This window comes from Glycine max, chromosome 8, assembly GCF_000004515.6.
Source record: "Glycine max cultivar Williams 82 chromosome 8, Glycine_max_v4.0, whole genome shotgun sequence".
In the NCBI taxonomy this organism is placed as follows: Eukaryota; Viridiplantae; Streptophyta; class Magnoliopsida; order Fabales; family Fabaceae; genus Glycine; species Glycine max.
In genome coordinates this window covers 236,826-253,840 of record NC_038244.2, presented here as the reverse complement: position 1 = coordinate 253,840, position 17,015 = coordinate 236,826, and the positions used below count along the sequence as shown (strand labels likewise).

The 17,015-nt window shown below is 32.1% G+C and overlaps 2 protein-coding genes and 1 non-coding gene across 9 annotated transcripts; 2 read left to right on the top strand and 1 right to left on the bottom strand.

Moving 5' to 3' along the window:
* The first annotated feature begins 2,252 nt into the window (after window positions 1–2,252).
* On the top strand, window positions 2,253–7,369 carry LOC100784648 (filament-like plant protein 3). 5 transcript variants are annotated; one of them, XM_006584601.4, is made up of 6 exons: window positions 2,253–2,566; window positions 2,682–2,735; window positions 3,186–3,358; window positions 4,082–4,283; window positions 4,817–6,237; window positions 6,863–7,369. In XM_006584601.4, the coding sequence occupies exons 3-6, from the start codon at window positions 3,248–3,250 to the stop codon at window positions 7,175–7,177; spliced, it is 2,049 nt and encodes a 682-aa protein (XP_006584664.1). In that variant the 5' UTR covers window positions 2,253–2,566; window positions 2,682–2,735; window positions 3,186–3,247; the 3' UTR covers window positions 7,178–7,369. The 5 variants fall into 5 exon arrangements, with proteins under 5 accessions (XP_006584664.1, XP_014634091.1, XP_040873792.1 ...); XM_014778605.3 differs by having other exon boundaries at window positions 2,374–2,599; XM_041017858.1 differs by having other exon boundaries at window positions 2,374–2,566; window positions 2,682–3,358.
* A 2,121-nt stretch (window positions 7,370–9,490) lies between these two features.
* Window positions 9,491–9,562, top strand: TRNAQ-UUG (transfer RNA glutamine (anticodon UUG)). Its single transcript has one exon. It is a non-coding gene; the product is annotated as a tRNA-Gln (tRNA).
* A 372-nt stretch (window positions 9,563–9,934) lies between these two features.
* LOC100784118 (fatty acid amide hydrolase) lies at window positions 9,935–16,784 on the bottom strand. 3 transcript variants are annotated; one of them, XM_003532317.5, is made up of 21 exons: window positions 16,372–16,772; window positions 15,941–16,050; window positions 15,681–15,741; window positions 15,259–15,446; window positions 14,899–15,028; window positions 14,562–14,639; window positions 14,306–14,453; window positions 14,071–14,183; window positions 13,795–13,870; window positions 13,638–13,709; window positions 13,503–13,554; window positions 13,249–13,320; window positions 13,058–13,138; window positions 12,443–12,543; window positions 12,255–12,347; window positions 11,672–11,740; window positions 11,509–11,573; window positions 11,348–11,409; window positions 10,602–10,697; window positions 10,340–10,449; window positions 9,935–10,241 (listed from the first exon to the last, which is right to left on the bottom strand). In XM_003532317.5, exons 1-20 carry the CDS (start codon window positions 16,469–16,471, stop codon window positions 10,387–10,389), a joined length of 1,830 nt encoding a protein of 609 aa, XP_003532365.1. In that variant the 5' UTR covers window positions 16,472–16,772; the 3' UTR covers window positions 9,935–10,241; window positions 10,340–10,386. The 3 variants fall into 3 exon arrangements, with proteins under 3 accessions (XP_003532365.1, XP_006584663.1, XP_006584662.1); XM_006584600.4 differs by having other exon boundaries at window positions 9,935–10,449; window positions 15,941–16,035; window positions 16,372–16,784; XM_006584599.4 differs by having other exon boundaries at window positions 9,935–10,449; window positions 16,372–16,773.
* Between the last annotated feature and the right edge of the window lie 231 nt (window positions 16,785–17,015).

Genomic DNA, 17,015 nt, shown 5'->3' with positions numbered 1-17,015 from the left:
CTTTCACATTTTGATACATCCTTTGTTTTTTAAGGTAAAAACCGTTCATGTATTTTCATTGTAAATCATATTCATATATACGATAAAAAAATATTCCTATATACAATAAATTATAAAAGTGGTGAAGTGTGGTAAAAAAAGATAAAAGTAAAAAAAAAACTTTTTATAAATTATATTATGAGTACAAAAAGATAACAATGATAGCATATGAAATATATTATAATTAAAGTTTAATGTTTATATACAAATAATATAAACAAACTTAATTGCCTTGGTCTTGCGATTAATTTATAATTCAACCTTGCGATTTAAATAACATTAATGAAAATTCAAAAATATAATTTGGTTGGACAATACAACCCGAAAAAGTCAAACAGGTTAGGTTTGCTGATTATTGCCTTGGTTTTGCGATTCGTTAAAAGAAGTCATTCGTAATTTGACTTTTTTTTATCCTTTGAGGAAGTAATTAGCAATATATTATATACCATCTTAATATATTTTTTATTATTAATTATAATTTATCGTCGATATAGATTACGAGCGGAACTTAAAAAAATAAAAGCTACAAATTTTGTTATTTATAATAATTTTTTACCAATATAAAAAATTGAAAAAAATATATTATAAAATATTATTAATATTTTTCATGATAAGAAAAGTATAATCACGATTACAAACAATACTATAAAAAAAATGCATAATTCAAGTAAATGAGTTATAGCGTTTGGAGATGAGTTATTATCTATGTTTAATTTATTAGTTTGATGATTATGTACTGATATCATAAAATATTTTTGCATTATTTTTAATCATAAATTATTGTTAATATAATTTTTAAATTTATTATCATAAAAGTAAAAAATTTATCGAGTAAAATCATCTACATAGTGTACAAACTATATCCTCTTAATTTATACGTGTGCCTTTCAATATTAATAAATATAAGATAATATGGTAATAAGATTAATTTTGAGTGTGTGTGTTAAATTCTCATTAGTTTAATAAATGTTATGAAGTATGTCAATAATAAAGGTGTCATTAAAAATTATATTGTACTTTAAAACCACTATTCAACGCGTCGAGTAAGTAATTTTGAGTTTAAATGTTATGGATACGATTTTATTATTTTCTTGAAAGAAAAATTTTGTTTCTAATAATAGTCCCTCTTATTTGGGGGACACAATTACTTTTAAAAATATATATTGAAGGATTAATTAAATTTTTAGTTTTTATAGAGATTTTGAATTTTTGGTTTTTAAACATTTTTGTAAAAAACTGATCCTTAAAGAATTTGTCATTATTAAAAATAATTTTTGACGTTAATGTTATATGTTAAGTGATAAACTTAGAGTAGGAATAATAATAATTATTCTTTTTTATTTTTACATTTTAATAACATAATGTTTTAATTATTGATTATTTATGTAATATAATAAAATTTATGTGACATACATTGTGACAAACTTATCTTATTTCATTACATAATATTTGTTATTAAAAGGCATTAATTCTAAATATTATTTTTAATAATGACAAATTATTTAAGGATCAATTTTTTAAAAAATAATTTAGAAACCAAAAATTCAGAACTTTGTTTAAGGACTAAAAATTTAATTAATCTTATATTTGATCTATTCGACTTAACTTGAAAAATAATACATTTTAATTAAAGTATAAATACAAATAAATTCTTTAAAAAAATTAGCATTCCACATGTACAATTATTCTATTTAGTAAATCTCGCCTATAATTAAGGTGGAGAAATAAATAAATAAATACCGGAATTCTTAGGTAATTCGTGAAGCTCAATTCTAAGACGGGAATGTGATTTCTGCACCATTTAGAAAGGCTCTTCATCAGCGACCCAATGCAAACATGACTAGTACACATCATCATCAAAATTGAGGCACCATTCACATAGTTGGTAAATTAGAATCATTAGACGAAAATCAAAAGACTCTTATCCAATTTATGAGATAAATTCTAACCAGTCCTAATTTGATCTAAGAATTTCAATTAGCTTCACTGAGCGTGGTCTAACCATGATGCACGTTGAAGAATGTAACGTAACAGGATCATGTCATCAGCAGGTACAGTGAGTAACTTAGTATCAGAGGACAAAATACACCAACAGTAACAAAAATCGAATCAGATTTTGTAACGAGAATGAAGGACCAATGAGCGGGAATAACGCGCCCCTCGTCTGAAATAAAAAATAAAAAACATAAAACAGGCGCACACATCTCCATGACATGTAATAATTACCACCAAATCTCCGCAAAGTAAACAACACAACACAACAAAAAAAGTTAAAACTTGCATCATAACACTTTTCTCGTTTTTATTTATTTCTTTTTTCTTCTTCTCTCTCTCCTCACATGGTCTTCCCCACCCTCCCTCTCTCTCTTTCATTATTTCTTTTTTTGCATTTTTTGGATTTTATTTGTGACAAGGAAACGTGTTGGATAATATTTCTGAATCTTCGCATGATGTTCCTTCAACTCTGAGAATTTCCTCTGACATTCCTCTCCGATCTCCATAGCTTGTCTTTCCACACACTGGGAGGGTACTATATCCCATTCTTGTCCCTTTCAATTGGGTACTTGTCAAACTTCTTGTTAAGCAATCTCGTGCGGGAGATAATTCAAGTGGGTCAATCACTTTAAATTCATCTTTTGCAGATATTTTTATTCTCTCAATGTTGGATTCAATGGAGTCAATTTGAGAAGTCCTTGGTAGGTGACTGTCAGAGAAGTTGTTACAATTTCCAGTGTAGAGTAATAGCCATGAAATATTAATTGAAAATTTGAAATCCTTCCTTTTATTTTATTTATTTTTCATTTTAACTTTGACGTTTGGGATTTGAGTGATCCCTTTCAAGCTTCCATTCAAAGCACTACCCTTTTATGGGAAGCTTTTCAATAAAAGTTGAGAATGGAGGTGGATGAGTTTGGGTGAGAAGTGAATTCTAAGCAAAGCTCATAACTAACCGCTTGCTTCTGTTCTATTTGAAACTTGATTCTGGCTTCACTCTCATATTTTTCCCTTGTGGTGGGGTTTTTTTTTTTCCGTTGAAGAATGCAGATTTTGATAGCAATGATTGTTGTTATTGTCATATACCAATTGAGACTTGTTTTCCTGATCAAGTTTTGAGTTTTTTTTTGTGTTGCGTAATGGTGTTTTAGGTGAGGTCATTGTGTGGGAATAAGGAAGGTGGAGCTAGTTGCTTTTGCTTATAATATTGTAGATGGACCGGAGGAGTTGGCTTTGGCGCAGGAAGTCATCTGAGAAAAGTCCCGGTGAAACGGAGAGTTCTGGTTCAATATCATCTCTTTCAGAAAGATTCTCTGATGAACAGGTGGGCATTGGAATAGAAGTGGTATCAGTGTGTTTTAATTGACAATGTTTTGCCATTTTGAATGCACAGATTGTTATGTGCTTTTTAGGCTTAATGTCACACAGTTTGCGCGGTTCCGGTTTCGTCAGCATCCTTGATATTATGTAAAATTGCAAATAAATGTGCCTACAATTGCAGCCATCAAGATCTAAAAAACCTTGACGTTGTGGTCGCAATTATGGTTGCAGACCATTTTATAAAACCTTTTATTTCTTTCTGTCTTATCTTTGACAATTCAATCCGGGATATGTATTACAATTGTCGGTGACATAGATTGTCCGCGTTGTGGTCATTTTCTGAAGTGAAAATCAAATTCTTTGTTGAAGGAGACGAAGAATTTAGAGGGTGGGATATGACTTAAAGGCTTGGGTATAAAAAAAATTGTACCCTTTTGAATAGAAATGGTGGCCTTATTGCAGAGGTGCCATTGAGTTAATGGTACAAGAGACTGGAATAATAACTCTAATTGTTCCTACTGTAACTTGAGATAGCTTGTAATGTGTAGTCAAGAAGAAAACAATGGTTTTTGCTTGGTCTGCAGGTTTTAAATTGACATGTTCCTTTTCTAAGCATAAAGGACTTTAATTTGTTCCCATTTAAGTGTGAGAATTCTGCTTCTTCAGATATATTGTAAAGTTGGAAAAGTAATACGATGAATCTGATTCTTTTCTCCATGTTGTAAAGGTATATCCAACCCAAGCTGCTTTTTCTCCTGAAGTCACCTCTAAGGCTGCACCGAATGAAGAAGTTAGTAACCCCAAAAAAAGTAAAGAAGATACGGGTTTGAAGATTCTTACAGACAAATTAGCTGCTGCTCTGCTGACTATTAGTGCAAAAGAAGACTTAGTAAAGCAGCATTCTAAAGTTGCAGAAGAAGCCGTCTCAGGTATTTATTGATTGATCCTTTCCATGCATGTCACTAGAAGTAATGCTACCTTAAATACTTATTATCACTAAGAAATCTGAGGCGCATTCAACCCCCAAAACTGATACTTTTAGGAGATCACAAAGGAAAATTCTTGGTGAAGTTTTCTTAACTTTTTTAGATAATGATTTCGCACTTTTATTTCAGGCAATATTTAAAGTCGTTGATTCTTCATATGGTATACTAATTAGTTTCTTTCTCAAAGCGATCTATCGTTTGCAGCTTTTGATTGAAGAATGTCTAAAACTACAGCTAAATTTGTCTTTGCATGATCCATAGTTTATGCTCATATCAGGACAGTCTAGTAAAATGTGCTTTACCTGCTTGTCCATGGTGCATTTTTCTTACCTTGTGAAGCCATGTGTATCACAATCTTCTTCTCTAACGGGCTATCGTGAAGTTTAACCCAAATTATTTGAAAAAATATATTTTTCCTAGCAGAATATCTATGTTAATTGACTGAAAGATATTGATTGGCTTTTCATTTTATTTAGGCTGGGAGAAGGCTGAAAATGAAGTGTCATCTTTAAAACAACAGCTTGATGCTGCAAGGCAGAAGAACTCAATTCTCGAAGATCGAGTTGGTCATCTTGATGGGGCACTCAAAGAGTGTATGAGGCAGCTTCGACAAGCTAGAGAACTGCAAGAGCAAAAGATGGTTGAGGCTGTTGTGAATAGTTCTCGTGACTGGGAATCCAAAAAATCTGAACTTGAGAGGAAAGTTGCCGAGTTTGAGGCTCAACTTCAAACAGCTAAAGCAGATGCTGCTGCGTCAATTCATTTTGATCTTCACCAGAGACTAGAGGCTGTGCAGAATGAGAATTCAAGTCTTAAACATGAGCTGCAATCTCGACTAGAGGAACTAGAATTTAGGATAGTCGAGAGGGATTTGAGTTCTCAAGCAGCTGAGACAGCTAGCAAACAACATTTGGAGAGTGTCAAGAAGGTTGCTAAGCTTGAAGCTGAGTGCCGTAGACTGAAAGCCATGACTCGCAAAACATTTTCTGTCAATGATCACAGGTCTGTAACTGCATCTTCAGTTTATGTTGAGTCCTTCACAGATAGCATGTCAGATAGTGGAGATAGGCTACTTGCAGTTGAAAGTGATATGCGTAAATTAGGTGGCTGGGAGATGAATGAATGTGAGCTACGCCGTTTCGATTCGTGCTCATCTTCTTTCGTTATGGAACTTGATCAATTTAAGAACGAAAAGGCTAATGGAAAAAATCATGTGGTCTCTTCAACTGAGATCAATCTCATGGATGATTTCCTTGAGATGGAAAGGCTTGCTACATTGCCAGATAGTGAAAGTGGAAGCAATTTTGTTAGGAAAGAAGTGGCATCAGATCAATCTAATGTTGGTCAGGCTACAATAAAAGCTGAAATAGAAGCTATGATTGAAAAGAATGCTGAATTGGAGAAGAAGCTGGGGAAAATGGAAGCTGAAATGGAAGGTATGATTCAAAAGAATGTTGAACTAGAGAAGAAGCTGAAGAAAATGGAAGCAGGTAAGGTTGAGGTAGACATGGTTTTAACCAAATACCAAATGCAGCTCGAGACATCAGAGAGTCAGATAAGGGAAGCAGAGTTGAAGGTAGCAGAGTTTCAAACTCAGTTAGCTCTTGCAAAAAAATCAAATCAAGAAGCATGTGAAGAACTGAAAGCAACAAAAGCAAAGAAGGAGATAGTTGAGTCTACACTCAAACATACTGAAACTGAGGTTGAAGAACTGATTTCAAAAATTCGTTCTTTGGAGGAAGAGATTCATAAGGAGCGAGCTTTGTCCACTGAGAATTCAATCAAATGCGGAAATTTGGAGGTTGAGCTTTCAAAAATGAAGCACAAAGTTCAAGTTCAGCAAGACACTGAGATAAAACATACGGAAGGTGTTAATCTCGATTTGAAGTTAAAACAGGTCAGTTTGCCAACACTTATTAGGAAACCTAATATTTTAAGCCTCACCTTCTGGCATTGTTCTTTTATTATGAATTTTGTCAAGTGCAACATGGATAAATATGATTCTTCAATCTTTTGCTATCTATTTTGATGGAAAAATTTGTGTGTGCGGCAGGTTTAGAGAAACCTTGTAATCATAAACCATGGTCTAATGATCTATCGACAAATCTTTTAGTTGTTGTTGACTTGCTAGTCAAGCAACTTCTCTGCTTCTGAAGTCCAAAGTACTATATAGTAGCATGATTTGTACAATTATGCTTGTAGCCTATTTGAGTAGAGTATAATAATCTCTAGCCTGTGGCTCACATCTCTGCCCATTTTACCAAGGCTTTTCAAGACCATACTTGCATTGCTCCCAATTCCTTTCTGTTGCAGTTTATATATCAAATGTAATCACATATCATATTAGTGAGAATTTGAGGCTAAATTTCAGACCAACTGATATGTGTCACCCCACAAGACTTATTGGAAATGCATTTGGTGCCTAAATAGACAAATACAAAAGATAGTTTTTTATTAACAAAAAATCTTGCGTTGCCCATTTTATACTTTTTCATATAAAGAGCTTGGCATGTTCTCTGCAGGAAAAGGATCTAGCACTGGCTGCTAGTAGATTTGCTGAGTGCCAGAAGACCATTGCATCTCTTGGACAACAGTTAAAGTCCCTTGCAACTTTGGAAGACTTTCTACTTGATTCAGACAACCCTATGGAGTCAACTTGTGAAGTCACAAAAGGTCACCAAAATGGTGGTGAACATTTGAAACCACATCATAGTGATTTGAGCTTGCCCAAAAAAGATTCTGAGTCACCCGTTTCGTTAAACTCATCAATTACCAATGAGAAAAGCCGTAATGGCTTTGGTAAGTTCATCCCTAGAAGCAAAAGAGGAACTCACTGAAGGGAATTGTGGAGAAGCTAGAAAGGATAAGGTTGAGGTTGAGTTGTAAATTTGGGTTATTCATTTTTTATCTCATGGATTCAACGTATATGAATCCAATGTCACGTATTTACGAAAAAAGTAATGCTTGAAAATGTTCAAAGCAAAAATAGCAATACATAAAAGTCCAAATTATAAAATGTTCTCTTCTAACTATCGTTGACCTATTCCTTTTGCAATTCAACAGCGGGTAGTGGTATCCCTCCATATTCAAGGTACAAAATAAATTATTTGTACCTTCTAGCGCAAATTACGCTGAGATAAATCATTACAATTGGTTATTTATGGCATTGATACCAACTTAATTTCTCAAATAATTTGTCTGTTAATCAATTGTGCAAGAATGATAAATACTAAATAAAAATAATGTTATAGGCGAAATTAAAAAAAATTAAGGTGAGAGTGATAAGAATTCTCGATCTTAGGATTACTCTAACGCTATCAGAGCTACGCGCTAGCCAAGTGCGCCAGCACCCATTTGTGCTAGTGCTTAGTTTCTTTGTTAATTATTTAATACCAAATAGATTTATGTCAATCCTAATAAAATAATCTAATTATATTAAGAAACTGTTTATTTAAAGTTTTTTTTAAAAAAAAGAATACATAAAAATCTGATTTATTTGTTGTAGATTTTAAGAAAATAGTGGTGGTTACAATTATAAAAAATGATTTTTATTTAAAAGTTATTACAACTTTAGCCTTTTTAGAAGACATTCAAGAGAATTCTTCAAAATAATCATAAATCTAATTTTATAGATTCTGATTTTCTTTTCAAAATTTTAAACAAACATATTTTTTTCCATAATAAAAGTGATCTTTCAGTTAAAAAAGATAAAATAAAAACTCCAAATATAAGTAAATTTGAACAGAACAATATAAATAGGTTGGATAAGATCTAGTTTGCCAATTTTTCTTTACTAATCCAACCTAATAAAACTTTTGGGGTTTACATATTTCTAATTTTATTTTTTAAATAAAAATATTAATAAAAAATAAAATAACATTGAAAAAAATGAGATTGGTCACTTTACGTATCTATATATTTTAATTTATTTTATAAATATTAATAAAACTAAACTAAAATAATAAAAAATAAAAATAATAGGATAGAAGAGAAAAGTTGAAGGGGGTAATTTGAGTTGGTTAAATTAATTGAATGAAAAAAAAATGTATAATATAATACAATAACATCCAATTCGGAGATAATTAAGTTGCATTTTTTTATAAAAGAATGATTATCATGTCCAAGTATAAAATATTGTTGATTTTATTAATAATTAATCTTAGCCAAAAAATTTAACCGGCTTTTACAATGGAGATTTTTTCTTTAATCAAATCTTTTTACATTTATAAAACTTGAATCGAGAATTTGCCTAAAGAATTCAAGTTGAATTTTATTTGGATCAAAATAATATTAATAATTAAATCTATGAAGTTAAGTCTAGTTAACACGACAACTTAATTAAGAAAATAATATGTATTTTATTTTTTGGAGTTGAAACTAATGGACGAGATTCACAAATTAAATTGGATTGATAACCGCCCCCAATTATTTAGCATTCAATCATGGAAAGAAAAACAAAATACATGAAAAGGAGAAATGAAAACGAAATAAAGAGCAATAAATAAGAAATAGAAGGCAAAGCATGGTGGTAGTAGCTCCTACCCCACACACGTGAATACTAACCTCAACAGAGGGACCAACTCAAGAATTCAATTCATTGAAAATAAATAAAAAAACACTTAAAGACTTATAAACAAGAGACTTCAATAATTATAATTATGTACTGAGGTAAAGTATTGCATTTTCGTTTAATCATAAATTATGGTTATTATAATTTTTAAAATAATTATATAAAAATTAATATATTTATTATATATGATCAATTGTAATTAAATCACAGTGTAAATTTTTTTACATTAAACAAACATAATGTATTAAAATTGTGGGTTAAAATATGATGGTGTAAAATCCAACGACATAGTAGGTTGTTTTTTTTTTTTTTACATACATACTTTAAAAGTTACAGTAGGTTCTTGTTTCACTATCAGACCAGAAGCCTCTTACTAATTTTTTTGTCAAATGACTTTTCCCCTTTTCAAACTTCTGGATAAGTGGTTTTTAAAAAAATCCCAATAAAGAGCTGTTGTTTTCTTTTGCACTTTAAATTTATTGTTGTCAAGTTTTTCTGTAGTTAAAATATTGCGGATGTAGCAAATCAAACCGATATTTGTTATTTCAAATAAAATATGTGACTCCATATAAACTACAACGGTTCTATGGTGTAGTGGTTAGCACTCTGGACTTTGAATCCAGCGACCTGGGTTCGACTCCCGGTAGGACCTTTTTCAATAATATGAGTTATATATTTTTTTTCAAACATGGATTTTGGCTCCTGTAATTTTTGGTTCTATAGAGTTTTCACTTCCTATCATAACCGACTGCTATATTTGCTACCATTATCTAAGTTCATTTTTTTTTCATTACCGAATGAATCATCAATCTATGATTTTTTTAAAAAAATTCTCTTATTATTTTTTAAGAATATAAATGATATAATATTAATTTTTTATTATATATAACATTTATGTAAAATAACCATTCTTCTAACACATTATACTCTTCAAATGACTAATGATAATATTATCATACTTTTAAATTAATACATCAAATATTAATATTTAAAAGATAATACATTCACAAGTTACAATTTGAGATTCAAGCAAAAGAAACAAATAAGCTCAATATAATAAAATTTTGAAACTTATTACAAAATAACATAATAACTCATTATATCATAAAAACTAAAAAGATATAGTATCCCATCCCAAAAAAAGGCCCATAAAAACAAGTCATGTCACATATTACCATAGGATCTTATTATACAAAAGTAGAATTTGTTTTGTTCATTCTCATTCTTCATTTCCGAACCTAAATTTTATTAGTTCAATCCATGTATAAGCCGCTGCTACAGCACTATTGCTTTTGAATGATATGATCGAAACTTGCCATCATGTGCATGACCTGTGTTAATTACAAAAAATAAATGAAGAAAAGGACTCCCAATAAATCAAGCAAAGATAACATGGCTATATATGCTTTGGCTTGAAAAGACATGCTACCCTGCTTGTGCATACTGCATACTTGCTTCTGATATGCCTGACCCCATTTAACTTTTTTTTATCAGATCATAAAATATCTTTGGCTTTCTGTATTCTGACAAGCATATGGCCTGAGATCATTACAGCACCATGATGTTAGTACTTAATTTTGGATCACCACTCCGATGACAAAAAAAATAATGATTTGTCACATGCTACGTATTATGTAGTAGTGACTAGTTAGTGACCCCACTTTCAGTCACAAACCAAGGAATTCAATTACCTGCATTGCAAATGCCAAGTGGATCAGTGTTGCTTCGGCCCAAGGCCTTCCTATGAACTGAAGCCCAATGGGCAAACCCAATTTGTCGTATCCAACCTGTGATGAATGGATCATAGAGCTATCATTTTCTTTTAAAAGAAAAAGCGCCATCACTTAATCTTAACAAAAAAACTTATAATTTTAATCTTTCTATTTTCTCCACGACTTTATTTCCCATATTTTAGAGATATGCAAGTTTATTCCAGTTGTCAATTTTACATACACTTATTTTAATTAATTAAATTATTTATTGATGGTATCTTTATAAATGTGGGATTAAGAGTTTAATTGAGTCAAAATAAAAATAATAAAATGTATGCAAAATTAAATATTTAACCAAAATTGTAGGGACTGAAATCACGGGAAAAAAAAAATATAAGGGATCAAAATTGTGTATCAAGAATTAAAGAAAGACTAAAATTGTAATTTACCCCAAAAAAGAATAGGTAAAAATAAATTAAATTGTTATTTAATTACAAACTATAATGCATTATAAGTTTGTTGACTTGATAATAACTTCCTTAAAAATTATAAAAATAATGATTTCTAATTCGTTGATAGCATACAAACTTATGTACTGACTCTGTTAAACTCAAAAAATAATGTAGTATTTGATAGGTAGACCAAACACAAGCTAACTATTGGGGTGTAAGTGTAAGTAAGTAACATTAAAGGAGTAACTAAGTAAAAGGAAAACATAATCATACCGGTACAGTTACAGCAGGAAGTCCTAGGAAGTTTCCTGATATGGAATACCGAACAAGTGCAGCTGAAATGGTGGCAAATGGTACACTTTATTATAAGCATTCTGGGTATTTATGCCACCAATAGCTTTAAATGTCACTACAAATATGAATTTCATTTATACCTCCATTTACGTAGTCAAGTTCACCAGTCTTCAGTGCATCATCTTGAATCGAGTATGCAGTCACACTGTTACAAATATTAGGCAATGTGTTATTACCTAAGAAAAAATTGCTACCAATCCAAAGAAAGAAAGGCATTATGACTTATGAGAAAACAGGACAAACCCTGTTGTTGGTGACACAATGACATCTGCCTCAGCAAATATTTTCATGTGAAACTGCAACTGGCGATTCCTGACCATAATTAAACAACCATGTATCACCTTACAAGCCTACAAAAACCCTCATACGTGGCAAATGTTATGGTCATATATATATTTTCAACTAAATATGATAGTATTGAGTTTGAGAAAAATTTCTTGGATTTTGGAAAATAGTGCACAAGAATTAAGATTTACTAGCCAGAACTCAATAATCGGCAGGGTTTCTACTTTCTAGTATTGTTTCGATAATTCATACTATAATATTAAATCTTGAAACTTAGCCTTTATGACTCTATTCTGATGCCAGTGACCAAATTAGTTACACTGACTAAGTAATATTGTGCTGCTGACCAGAGAAGAAGATTAGACTACAAAAGCAAAATATTTAGCAAAGAGAGGAATGCATAGTTGTCAAGATGATGACAAAATGTTGCCTCTGTTTTCTATTATTGTGGTTTCAGTTTATTGAGTTTAAACTCTCGTTACCTGAATTTCTCATCCTAATTTTTCATATCACTCATTAACAAAACCAGGTCATAGCTTACCTCAGTTTCTGAGCTTTAATGTACTCCTTGCCACTGAAAGCACCGTAGATATTAAGTGCTACCCTTGCGTCCCATCCAAATTCTGCAAAATGTCTTTGGTAGTAGTTTTAGTAATGTCAGCAATCAACCCCTCTGTCAATTTAGAGGACAGTAATAAAGAAGAAAGCCAAGGGTTTAGGATTGCATACTTTTCTCCAAAAGAATCAAACCAAGTGGAACACTCTGATCCAATTGTTAAGTAATGTGCTAGGCGCATTGCTTCTATGTCTGGGATAGTGACATCAATTGTCTTGTATGTTTAAAATAAGGTTGGAAGGTTAGTAAGTAAGTAATTTGTTACGAGTCTGCAACTCAGAAACTGGTTTCAAGGACCAGGGTCTCCATGAGGAAGAGAAGGAAAGCTAAAGAAGAAAAGCCAAAGATAAGGAAGGATTATAATTCTCATTCCTTTGCTGTTATTTACATAGCTATATACATAGTGCCTTCTACTAACAGAATTGTGATTTCCTGATCCTCTAGGAATCTTTACAATAACAGAATTGGTTAGGAATGTTCCCTAGTAGCAGACAAGCACTACTCAGCAAATCTCACTGCCAGCTCAGCATTCTTGCCTCTTCCTCCTGTAAGTCCTTCTTCCTAACATAATCACTTTTCTATTTCTTAATGAGAAGTTTAATATTTGTATTGCAAAAGCTCTTTCGGGGGGTTTTTCTACCCTTAATAGGTTGCTTCTAAAAATTTGTTAAGCAAGATAACAAAGTCAGCATTTAAGACTCTTCTTTTTTGGGTTAAATTTGCAGTACCTTCCAACCATAATGATCCTGAAGCTTTCTCATGGCATGGGAGCAGCATAATCTGACATCATCACTGCAATCATCAAACCACTAATTGATGGAATTAGTGGTTAGAGGGTGTAAATGATGTTAGAACAACCTATTTTTTCAATATGTGGGAATGAATAATCTATATTCAGGACAAGGAAACGGTTTCTGACCTTCCCATATTTTGCCAACTTGATGTCACATATGGACTTTGTCAATGGTAATAGTGGAAGATTTATCTTGGTCTAAGGCAGTGCACAAATTATTTTCAGAAATTAAATAAGATTAGTAGCAAGTTAAATTCAGACCAGTTTGTTGAACTTCATTAGCCATGTGAAAATTTCAAGCATAGAAAGGAGTCCATTGAAAAATTACTAGTGGAAAAATCATTTAGAATTTGAGAGAAAAAAAAAAAAAAGGTTCTTACAAGCATATTAGAGGACTGATGGGATGAAATTTCTCCACCAATAGCTGCATAACTGTAAATATTGAAATATTAGAAGATGTAAAACCAATCTTAAAACTTCCTTGAAGAAAGAAAATTATAGAAAGAACTACTGACGTGATCAATGCATCCTCAACAGTGCCTGCTAGTATTCCAACCATCCCAACTGTCCAGTTTAGAGGAAGGACTCTGAACATAGGGCAAGATCATTCTTTTAAATCATCACAATCCTCTCAATTTTTTCAAACATGAGAAAACAAATTTGCATACCCACCCAGAATGAGGTACACGGCCAAAAGTTGGTTTTAGACCAACTACACCACAAAGAGATGCAGGCATCCTCACAGAACCTGAACAAGCATGCTAATACAATATTAATTCAACCAGCTTTGTTGTTTGAATGTAGATTGCAGACTAAATTTTCATATACCTACTGACATGGACTTATCTAGTAAATTCATCTCACTTTGGCTAAAACATAAATGTGTAAAAAGCATATAAGCAATAATGAATGATTAGCCTTTGATCTTTCATAATATAAATAAAATACCTCCCCCGTCAACACCAAGGGCAACGGGGCACAACCCTGCAGACACCACAGCAGCAGATCCACTAGAAGAACCTCCTGAAATCTTATTGATATCATATGGGTTTCTAGCAGCCCTACGGAAGTAAATAAACATGCATACTCTTGTCATGAATTAATTTACTGCATAGTTCAGAAGTCACAAAAGATGTAACATAATGTGAATAAAATATAGGTTGTATAACTCACGGTTTCATACCCATAATGTGGATTGATGCCACTAGTTCCAACCCCAAGTTCATGCATATTAGTCTTCCCAACAAGTATGGCACCACATAATCTCAGACGCTTAACACAGCAAGCATCATCTGTACAAAGCCTTTCTTTGTGCAACCACTTTGTACCTCCTAGAGGACTCCATTTGTAGATAGTCAAGTGAAAATTAGATCAACCGCTAAAACATTTGAAATTTTAAATACAAAACACATTAGTGATAAGACAACACATTGCATTACCTGTAGTTGGATATGGCAAACAATCCATTTCATCCTTGATAGCAACTGGAACTCCATCTAGCACAGAGATTGGTGTCCCTGCAAAAACAACATGCACCAAATGAGAATCTGAAGAAGGTTGAAGACAAATCAGCATATAAGTCATAAATTTTTAGTGAAACACAAAGGTAAATGGTATACATCTTACTTCTGGATTTCATATCACATGAAAACCATTCAGATTTAAAAGTTTCAACTTTCAATAACACCGTCATCAAATTACATCATCCAGAGATCCCAGGATTTGAAAGAGGATTGTTACCCTTTTGAATTGACAATTGAAAATGCTATATAGTACCTTTCTGATACCTAAGAGTTGATTCATTTGCTTGTCTTAGTATATCTTCAGCATTGTAGTTAATAAAGAATCCCATTCGGAGTGGAGGTTTTGAAGATTCATTAATAGCAGCTATAAATCGTTCTGCAACCTGTGCAAATGAAAAATGAAAACTAATGAATGGAAAGGTACATAAGAATTAAGAGCAACAAGTATGAAGGGCATGTGATGAAATGAAATAACCTTTCATATGTTTATTCAATGTAAAAATTTGAACAATAGAACTTTATGCAAGCTGGTGTTGATGAGTTATCTCGATAATGATAGGGTGGGGACATATCAAAAGAATATGATTGTAAGAATATCTAAGTGATAAAATACCATGAGTGGTGTTATATCTCCCGAACTGTAGGCTCTGGAATAATCCATTATGGTCCAACGAGAGAACGAAGGGTTTGTTTCATTATGTGCTTTTTCTGAAGATGTAGGTAAGCACTCTATTGCAAGTTGAACTTGTTCTTGTGGAGTTAAAGCAGAATCTAAGCATTTGACTTCTTGCTCTTTGTGGTCTGCAAGAATAAACTGAAATCAGAGATTTCCTTTCCATTTAAGAATATCCTGAGAAAATTTAGTTATTTGAGATAAATACACATCTAAAACATAAAAGAACAATATGTCAACGTGATTTATGAATTATGACAACTGCAATCAAAATAATATCCATGTTCACACCATCACGCAGCTAATCTCTCACTTAATCACTTTTGTACCTGATGGAAAGAACCTACTGGAAAATAACGAACCTTCAAAATGATGTGAGGGAACAAAGAGGGGTGACTCTTCTAACTCTGCATTTGTAATAAGCTGCAAAAAAAATTAAAATAAAAATTGGCTAAGAATTGGGAAAAGAAAATTGCTATTTAAGTGATATCCACACCACTAGTCTCTCCAATCATATATAGAGAAAAAAATGTTGTCAGTACACAAAGAGAATGAAATTTTGCTTCAACTGGAACAAGATTTCATGAAAATGGAATGAACTGAGCATGGACCAAGAGCTTACCTTATGAATAAGATTGTTTCCCTTCAATATATAAAATAGCAAGGATCCCAATATTGGAGACTCCAAGAACCAAGTGAAAATCTTGACCAGGATTCCTGTCATGCGGGGAGCTATAATTGAAACAATGATCATTACCAACTATTAAGACTTTCTGACAACCAATAATAATTCTGATATAAATAAATATTAAATTCTAAACTAGATAAATCAATTTAAAGCTGGGAAATATTTCATTGTGTGCTAACATCCACTTATTCATAACCTTCTCTGATGCCAGAGAGTTGCAAATATTACTATTAAGTATTAATTAACTATGAAAGTAGACCATGATAAACTTGCCATGAATGAAGAAAATCAACCATGTAACGCAAAAATAAAGATAAACAGAACAAGTAGCAAGACATGGCAATAAAAGTCAATGAATTATGAACCTTTGACATTGGCTTGGAGATAGAATTCAGTGCTATCAGAGCCTAAGTTAACATCCTTCACTGGCCTATAAACCACGCCCTTGCTTTTGAACAAACCCATATTAGTCTATGGAAGTTGCTTCTTTGAAAGATGGAGAGAGAATGTGGTTATCAACAAATATAAATATAGGCGCATAGGCGGAGATAGCAAGAGGTATAATACATTAGTTCAATCTTCTTATAATCACAAATCACGTTGATAGATGGGGTATGGTATGGAATTGACAACTAGAAAACAAGTCATTTTCATTAACATAACACGGTGAGATGAGTTTGTTTGTATGAGAAAAACTAAGAGCTCAACATTGTATTCCTCCTGCTTTTCCTTGTTCAGCTCATATATTATATTTAGATTCCGAAATGTTTTTTTTTTTAAGTTCTTTCGGTGGAGTCTAGTTTTGGCTGCTGCAGGTTCAAAATGTCAAACAATTCACTAGCTTGCTACTTTTGGCTCTTTCTTCTCTACACCAGCCAAGTTCGTCTTGTTTATAATATATATTTTTTTGTTTCCTTGCATGATTATATATGGATATTGTGCGTCAGGCGTCACCAAAATGACACAATTATATTAACTTAATTGAGTATATATGAATTGTTCTAAATTT

Excerpts from the sequence above, each read along its gene's own strand:
- LOC100784118 (XM_006584599.4), bottom strand. The coding sequence starts at position 16,471 with ATGGGTTTGTTCAAAAGCAAGGGCGTGGTTTATAGGCCAGTGAAGGAT. Across the intron at positions 14,640-14,898 it reads AACTCTTAGGTATCAGAAAG|GGACACCAATCTCTGTGCTA; the intron begins GTACTATATAGC and ends TTGTTTTTGCAG. Across the intron at positions 13,555-13,637 it reads GTTGAGGATGCATTGATCAC|TTATGCAGCTATTGGTGGAG; the intron begins GTCAGTAGTTCT and ends CAATATTTACAG.
- LOC100784648 (XM_006584601.4), top strand. The coding sequence starts at position 3,248 with ATGGACCGGAGGAGTTGGCTTTGGCGCAGGAAGTCATCTGAGAAAAGT. Across the intron at positions 4,284-4,816 it reads TGCAGAAGAAGCCGTCTCAG|GCTGGGAGAAGGCTGAAAAT; the intron begins GTATTTATTGAT and ends CATTTTATTTAG. Across the intron at positions 6,238-6,862 it reads TCGATTTGAAGTTAAAACAG|GAAAAGGATCTAGCACTGGC; the intron begins GTCAGTTTGCCA and ends TGTTCTCTGCAG.